Here is a 9,240-nt window from a genome sequence, read left to right as displayed (position 1 = left end):
CAAGTTCTTCATATACCTATAGAATGATAGGTTTCTTTTTCTGTGAGTGTAAAACACTTAAATACACCACTTAGAACTATTATTATTAAAATAGCCTTAAATTATTGTGGATTGTGATTTTCTGTTAGCCAGTATTGAATAGTTTGCAGACAAACAGTACTTGTCAACATTGATTTATAAATACTGTGTAGAATAATATGCAAGTTTTGTTACTTATATGTAGGTCTTATAATGTTTGTTCTTGACTGCTTTTTTGTCATGATTTTATTTTACGATTTTATTTTGATTTACACCCTTTGGTGATAAAATATTCTAGGTTTGAAAAATATTTTGTAAGAAACAAACTAAGCTATAACATTACATATGTCTGAAACATATACAGGTCCTTATAAAAGAAAAATTAATGTAAAAAAAAATTATATAGAAAATAAAATTAAATAATAGAATTTCAGAGCAAACTTCATTTCACTCAACTAAACTTGTATTCAAAATTAAAAGTTTCATTTTAGCCCACAGAAAGAGTAGCATGGTACTTAAGAATATGGATAAATAATAAATAAAAATACTTAATTTTTACTCTTTGTAATAGAAAGGCAGTTAAAAAAAAATCCATAATAGAAATGTATTTAAATATGTTATTTAACCATTCCTATTTCAAGCCTTCAGCCAAACTAGTAGTGCATGTCTGTAATTTAAAAAAAAATACATTTACTGTTTTTTAGTTGTCGTTTTTTAAGTTCCAGCACAATAAATGGATCTCATGATTCTTAAGTGCATCTATGACTTCTCTACAGCAACAAGCTTTAGTAGCTTGTAAAACAGGAACTTGAATGGTGCTGTTGATTACAGCTTGTAAAACAGGAACATGAATGGTGCTGTTGATTATAGCTTGTAAAACAGGAACATGAATGGTGCTGTTGATTATAGCTTGTAAAACAGGAACTTGAATGGTGCTGTTGATTATAGCTTGTAAAAACAGGAACTTGAATGGTGCTGTTGATTATGGGAAAACCTTACACTCATATTAAAGTATTTAGTGGTTGTCAAAAAAATGAAGTCTGTAATCCAATTAATTTTTTATATTGTTTAATAAATTGTAATTGTAAGTAGATTATTAGTGGGTGCATAGACAAAAGTCATAGAAATGGTGAATGTTTTAGTGTGTAATAATCTTATTCATTTACACACAATATATATTCTTTTATGTTCTTCAAGTAAATATTGTTCAAATATTATATTGTTTCTATAATAATTATTATATTCAATATTGTGAAGAACTTTCAGCTTTGATAAATGTCCCATGTTTGAGAAATAAGGATGAAAACTGACATGTATTTCAGAGTGAGTAACGATTACACTATATATATATATATGTTTCCACTGTATAATTTTATATCCACCGAGATTAATATGAAGTCTGTTACTCATGTTATTTTTCCACTTTTAAAATATCAATTAGATATTTATTTATTTTCTAATCATAGGTATTCTGGCTCTGTACAGTGGACTTGGACCCACCGTTTTACGAACTTTTCCATCAACTGGTGCTCTCTTTTTAGCCTATGAATACACAAAAAAGCTTCTTCATTATGCCACTGGTGTTGAGCCATGTTAAGGCAGGCATTTACCTAAAACAAATTCTGTTTTATTTCAGACCCTTATATAATTAGTATGATTTCAAATAGAACTTGTATATCCATAAATAAGCATGTAACATTTTCCTTTTTTTAACCCAGAAAAAAATATTTTTGTATTTAGTTTCACATTCATAAAGATGTTACAATTTTATGTTCAATGTTTAAAAAGGAAACATGTTCATTTTTCTCTTCCAATAGTAAACAAATAAATGCATTTGTTGTTACTTGAAAAAATATATTCTGAAAGATAGGTGATTATATTTTATGCCATTTTCTGAAGTTCTGTCACGTGTAATGGAATTAATGAAGTGTAAACAGGTCTGATTTATATTTCTCTAGCTTTTGTGTTACCCACACCTAAGAAAGTTTTTGTTATGTAGACTTCAAAAACCATTTCTCTTCATTAAAGCCTGTTTTACGTAAGACTTCTGGAGAACTTTAATATTTAACCTAAACATTAATGTCATCGCAGTTATATATATATTTTTCTGTTAACTGAATTGAAGAAGTGGGTGTGTATGTTAAAAAAAAATATATTTTTCTATGCAAATATGGTATCTTTCCTCCCCACACATGTATAGTTATTCTCATTCAGTGATACCATCTATATGCAAAAAATGTTTTCGCATGCCACATCCCTTGAGCTCCCATGTACCTCACAACCAACATGATTCACTGCATTTTGCATGTAAGTCATCATGTGATACACCCTCCCAACACATGCGATTCCCTCTGTTCAATTCAACTGAATTATCACTTGTTAGCCAGTGATTTAGTGCAGAAATATTTCAATTGTGCTCTCTTCATTGTTTTTTTTTTTTTCTGTGAAGTGGTGATTTGATTTAATTGTTATTTTGTTGCAGTTTGTTTTCTGTTATTTTTAGGCACAATAAATTACCTGTGTTTATCTTTTGTTTTTAATTCTTCCCTGTTTATGATGAATTCTGAAGTTCATGTCACAACTTCTAATATTCTTCCACCTACTTCCAATACCCTTACACAGCCTTCAGGTTGGGGGGATCTCAACTGAGGATTTTTTGGCTTTCATTCATCAAGAGTTTGATCATTATACGAATTGACCTTCTTCTCCCAATAATGTTCAACTTCCTCCTGAATCTTCCAGACCTATTCATGATGAGGTGGATTTTGACAGTCTTTTTTCCTCCATTTAAGTATGTTGGTGCTTTTTAAAGCCTCTCCTGCAGAATCAGCTAGGCTTAACTCGGCTGTTTTGGATATGATTTCTCAGGTGTGTTCTGTTTTATCCATTTTCCAGATTTCATATGATCCTGTTCCTTCCATGTTATGTGTAACCCATTCCATAAAGACCTTGTTTTCCCTGCTTCTCCTGACATAATTTCATTTCTCAGTTGAGAGTGGGTAATAGCATGCCTCATCCTCCATGGGCTTCTGATCATTATGCTTTGGTTTATCATCAGACTGATCAACTCCCAGCAGTTTGAGTCACTTTTGCCTGTGTGTGGGACTGACCTTGAAAATCCTATCTGTTTATCCCACACATAGTTTTCCTGCCTTCCTCTTACCCTTACAGATCTCCTACGGTACTGGTCCACCATACGCCTTTCTGTGGCACTCCACCGATTCCCTGAGGGATTTTAGGGGATACCTTTCTCTCATTACTTTCCCATTAGAATGATTGTCCTTTTCAGCCCTATCTCTTCACACATAGTTTCTTACTTGTTGGGATCTTTTTGGGAGAGATACTGTCTTGTCACATGTTCACCTGCCTTCCACTTATCTTTGTGACTTACAGATGGCTCCGTTTCTCCATCGGTCTGATTTTGGAGATATTCCTGAGTCTTTGGGATCATTTGTGGAATCTGTGAGACAACATTAGACCCTTTCATCTGTGGTTGTTCATTTGTCTCATTCTGATCCCATACCCTTTCCTGTTACTGTTTCCCATCTTTTACCAGTTCCTAGGGGTTTGACAATTTGTAATGTTTCTCAACGTCAAGTTCATTGTCACCATCAGTTCTGATGACTATCCAGTGGGTTTCCAGTCCAGTTGGGGCATGTTTGGCTGATTGTATTCTGTGGTGGGAATTTACTACCAATCCTTGGGTGATCCAAGTTTTGTCAGAAGGACTTTTCACCCATTTCATTTTCTCTGCCCCTGTTGTCTCCTGTACTGATATTCTTCCCATTACCTCAGGATACTGCTATCAGTCAGCATCTATCCAAGGCTGTGCTGACTCTTCTATCACAGAGAGCTATCGATTGCTGTTGGCCAGCCTTCCCCAGACTTTTTGTAGTCCCCAAAAAAACTGGGGGCTGGCATCCCGTGATCAATCTGTTCTGCATCAACCACTTTTTTGGATCTTCAACTCTTCACCATGGAATCCTTTCTCACACTATGGTGGTTTATTTTTCCAGGACTGTGGATGACCAAGGTAGACGTCTTGAATGCTATCTCCATGTTCCTGTTTCTCATCAGCCCAGATGCTATCTTCGGTTTGTCCAACACAAAGTTGTGTATCCAGTTTCATGCCTTGCCTTTCGGACTTGTTTCACCACCATATGTCTTTTGACGGGTGGTCAAAAACCTTTGCCCAACTTGTGCATGCTTGTGGATTGCATTTACACCACTACATGGACAACTGACTCCTGCTAGCTCATTCTGAACTCAAGTTTTCACAGCACACACCTCTGCTACTGACAAAAGTAGCTCATGTGGGTTGGATTTTCAAGTTGTAGAATTCCTACCTTTTATCTATTCAGTATCTTATCCACTTGGGTGTATTTTTCAACACCCACTTTAGTTGGGCCCAATCTTCTGCACTTCATCTCTGTTCAATGGAGCTTTCAGTTCTCCATGCCCTTTCTGCTCCCTCTCTTGAATAGAGGGAATCACATGCATCAGAAGGGTGTGTCAAACTCCTATTGGTGAAGGGTTATCTCATTATCATTTAGATGCAAGACACAGTGAACCACATTAATCATGGGATAAGTGGGAGCTCAAGGCTTGTGGCGTGCAAAAAATATTTGCATATAGAGGGCAGCACTGAACGAGAATAGCTATACATATGAGAAGATCTAAGTACCTATCAGAAATATATTTTTAATATAGGAAAATAATAACTTTTGTCCTTTTGGTAGGTGATTAAAGTATAGTAATTTAAAGAAAATATTAAACTAAGGTTTGTAATATTTGACATATTAGAATAGAAACTACTTTATCAAATGATATAATTTGTATATGAAAGAAAATTATAAAGAATTTTATTTTGAAATATTATTTCTATAAAAATTAGAAAAAAAAATGCATATGTGAAATCTAATATATTGGAATAGAATCTTCATAAAAGTGGTAAAATGGTAAAACTAAAAAGTGTAGACTGTATTGTGTGGACATTTTTTATACTTTTGTTGGTTTGATTAAATTATACCTTTGTTTTGGCTTTTTTTGTCATACTTTGTTTGCATTAAGTATTAATAGATATTTTTATATGTTACTGAATCTAGCTAGAAATAATATTGTTTTTAAATCACTGTCTTATTTATGTAGTATTGTGTCAGTTATATAGTTCTGAATGAGAGACACTTTTATCAGCTAAAAGAGATATTAGACTGTTATAAAGATTTTTAGTTTTAGCATAATAAATGGACTTACATGCTCTGACTTCTCTCAGAGTTTTTAAGCACAAATTAAGTAAGAAAAACAACACAAAAGTATAAAGTTAATTACACGACTAGTTTTGACGAACCACATGCATCGTTTTCAAGGGTTTTCTGTATGAGAACAGCGACATGTTGCTAGTATTATTTACTCGGTACAATTTCTTCATACATGTTCTGGTAAAGAATGTTTTCTATAGGGGATTCAGTTGAAGTCTTATATCATTGTTTATGAGCCTGTCTGCATTTTTATGTATTTTACTAGCTTCTCCAATATTTCTTTGGGGAAAATATTTTGGTTTTGTGATGAATTTTGCTTCCAGACTGGACTTACCCTTATTACACAAAACTATCTTGATCTGTCCTTTAAGCATTGCTAAAAGAATTTTTAGTAATCAGTGCACCAGTCTTTATACCGCACCACTTTTACACCATTTCTGAACATGTACATATCATGTGACTATACTCTCCACCAATAGTATTGTGTCATCTATAACGGCACAGCTAGCTCCCTCAACTATTTCTCGATTGGCTTAACACAGTTTAAATGTGTGTTTAATTTCTCCGAATGTGACTACAGTTTTTGATTGTGCTTTGTTGCCATTTCTGACAAAGTTTATTCAACAATTTAAAATTTTCATTTTGATTTCATTTGTTTCAAGGAATTTGCATTCCAAATTTTCTTGTTTTCCAATTCTACTTGTTTTAGTATGAATCCAAGGTCTTCCGTTGTGGTATTACTGTGACAGGCAATAATGGGGTTGACTTACCTGCTGAGGAAGTGCATGCCTTGGTTCGAGTCTTACATTCAAAGTCTGAGCATTGATGACGTGAAATACGCAAGTCTCCCGTGCGTAAATAAGGGCAAAGTCTTTCAAAGAGCATCAAAACAGGGTATACCATGGGAATATCAATCTGGTGTGAAGTGTACATGTTGAAAAACTTACCACAAATCTCTTGGGAGAACTTTAAGCTAGAGGAAAAGGGAGGAGAAGAACAAGTGTCCCCCAATTGATAGACGTAGGGGCTGTCAATTGGGAGAAGGTAACCAAAAAGGAAGGACCTAAGTGGCAACTCAATGAGTGTTCTCTCCCTTAGAAAATAAGAAGGAAACGCTGGCCTAAGGCACATGGTTAACAACTACATTAAAAAAGTTACACAAACAGAACAATGAATTAGATGTTACAAGTAGTTAAGATATGTATCTGACAAACAATTAAAACATACCTAGGTAATAGAAGTAGCTAAGATATGTACTAAGAATTAAAACATACCTAGGAAATACAAGTAGTTAAGGTATGTAATTAACACACAATTAAAACATACCTAGGGAAAGTACTTATTAATAACAAACTAATAAAATATGTAAAAGTAATGAAGAATGTGCTTAACAATTAAATTTATCAAAATTACAATGAAATAATCAATATCTGATGTACAATTAAACTAAAGTAACGTACATAAAAAAAGTACACCTAAATATCTAACTTACCAAAGGTACAAACTAACCAAACATATCCAATAAACCCAAAGTATTTATATATGAAACAGATAACCTATCTAAACATACCCAGTTCACAAAGTATTTCATAAAAAAAAGATGTAAAATAACGAAAATTTCCGATAAAACATAAATAATCAATATCTAATGTACCATTCCACAAAATTAATGAAGATGACAGAGGACATGTAATGTAGTCTGACACTGATATAAATGTGGATGATTTTGTGCAAAACTACACGAGGGCTATCTGCACTAGCCATCCCTAATTTAGTAGTGTAAGACTAGAGGGAAGGCAGCTAGTAATCCCCACCCACCGGCAACTCTTGGGCTACTCTTTTACCAACGAATAGTGGGATTGACCGTCACATTATAATGCTTCCAAGGCTGAAAAGGCGAGCATGTTTCGTGTGATGGGGATTCAAACTCGCGACCCACAGATTGTGAGTCGAGCGTCTTAACCACCTGGCCATGCCGGGCCATACTTAACAATGACGAAAACATTATTCAAAGAGAACAAAGAATTATTTGTTATTTGTAGTAATGACATGTTCAAAAACAAACAAACATTGTTAAGTATGTACCTTCTCTTAATTTTAGTCAGTGTAGGACTTAATTCTATGTCCTTGTCATCTATGTTACCTTCTCTGTCTGGTACCTTAGATACTAGTTATTGTGTTATCTCAGTAATTTCTGTTAGTGGGCACGTTTGATATTTTTAAAGTCTTTGTGGACCTGAAAACTTTGATACTTTGCTCATTTGATGTTTGTTAGTCCTTTGTTTACTGGGTATATTTCAACAGTTGGTTCGTTACATATCATTACTACTAATATCTATTCATTGTTCTATCTTCATATTATCTATCGTAGCAGTAATTTTGATTTTATATCTCACACAAGCCCCAGAGGGGCTTGGAAAACAACCAGGGGTGCTCAGAAACTGTAGTTTCTCTTCACCCCCACACACAGAGTTAGGGCATTGACGAGAGTGCTAGAAAGCGGTGTGGGGTATGTGATTGTATACCCACAATTACTTTCGATCCGGAGGTAATATACTAGATGAAAACTTCTATAAAGGGTTGGTTTCACTATATTAGCTGAGTTGCCTCAAAGCATTTGGAAAAGCTGTCAAGTTGAGAAGGAGAGTCGAAGGAAGAAGAAGAGTTTTACCTGCTTGGATTGAAGCGTTAAGTCGTTAAGTGTATGGGCCGGAGCACATGGAACGCACGTGTGATTGTTTACACACGTGGTGATGACGTCAGATTGGGAATAAGTAGGTTGTGTTGGCGTAGTTGACGGCGACACGAGCGGAGAGATGCAGAGAGAAGTGCGTCCTGCTAAAATGGATAATCATTTTGAAAACTTGAAATTTTGATATAGTGTTCAAATGGAAGGAAATATTAAAAGAATACGGAAATGATTACTTTAAATAAGTTAATGGTACTTTTTATTGAGCATTTTAACAGATCATGGTTGTGATTCTGATAGAACGGCCCTAAAAACGTTTGTAAAAACGTTGTTTGATAGGGGTGACGTTAGCTATTCAATCCATGTATTCCCGCGGGGCATAGTTAGGTAATCGGTGTGTAATTTTAATAACTTTATTTTGTTGTACTTGCAATCTGTTGAATGTTTTATCTAGGATGTTGCACGTGATAGCGCATTCGTATTCATAAAGTGGGCGGATGTATGTTTTGTAAATGGTTTTGAGTGGCTGTTACATCCTTTGTTAGTGTCGCCAATGCAGTAAAGATAGGATATTCTTTTACTTGCTGATTCTAGAGTGTTATTGATGTGGAATGTCTAGCAAAGTCTATTGTCTAGTGCAGGGATTCTCAACTTCCATCATTAACCCCTTCGGCTTGATGTATTTCTCCATTTACACCGTTACTTCCATACAAAAAATTCATAGCCATCATAAAGGGACAGAAAAACAAGAAGGTCGGAAAAAAAAATATTATTCAGGTTTTGCACAAAAATAGCAATATACATTCGTATCACCAAAAATAAAGAAAATAAAACATTCTTTTCTAAAGAAAAAATTATACAGTCCATTTTTATCACAAAAAATAAGACCAAACAGAAACATTATCAGTGGGAACACTGCTGATTCATTGAGTCAATCAGTTTGTTTATGCGAGGAGCTGTTGATGACAATGCTACTCTCATATCGTCATCGGCTTTCAATCGGTTCCTGGCCTTTGTCGTCATTGCTACTAAACTTGAGAACCCTGATTCACATAAGTATGTAGTGACAAAAGGAACAAGCACTTGGAAGGCATGCTGAGTAAGGAGTGGGAATAAATCTACGAATTTTACCCAAAAATGAACACCAATCTTTTCAGATTCTTCTCTAAGAGTAGCAATTCTAACAATTCAGTGGCAAAAGGTCTTATTGTCCATCTCTTTGTTGGAATCATGTCTTTTGAAAAGTAGCCAGTGAACTGATTATTCATGATTTTC

General features: G+C 34.5%; 1 protein-coding gene across 2 annotated transcripts in view; it reads left to right on the top strand.

Moving 5' to 3' along the window:
* LOC106463869 (mitochondrial ornithine transporter 1-like) overlaps window positions 1-5,274 on the top strand; it is a 50,857-nt gene extending 45,583 nt beyond the window's left edge. For both annotated transcript variants that reach the window (XM_022391500.1, XM_013923950.2), the window contains one exon: window positions 1,485-5,274. In XM_022391500.1, the coding sequence (XP_022247208.1) occupies window positions 1,485-1,615 (131 nt within the window). In that variant the 3' untranslated portion in view covers window positions 1,616-5,274. The remainder of the gene's footprint in view (window positions 1-1,484) is intronic.
* The last annotated feature ends 3,966 nt before the right edge of the window (window positions 5,275-9,240 follow it).

The sequence above is a fragment of the Limulus polyphemus genome, unplaced genomic scaffold, assembly GCF_000517525.1.
Source record: "Limulus polyphemus unplaced genomic scaffold, Limulus_polyphemus-2.1.2 Scaffold1507, whole genome shotgun sequence".
Classification (NCBI taxonomy): Eukaryota; Metazoa; Arthropoda; class Merostomata; order Xiphosura; family Limulidae; genus Limulus; species Limulus polyphemus.
Note: the sequence above shows the minus strand (reverse complement) of the source record. Positions and strands in the feature narration are given on the sequence as shown.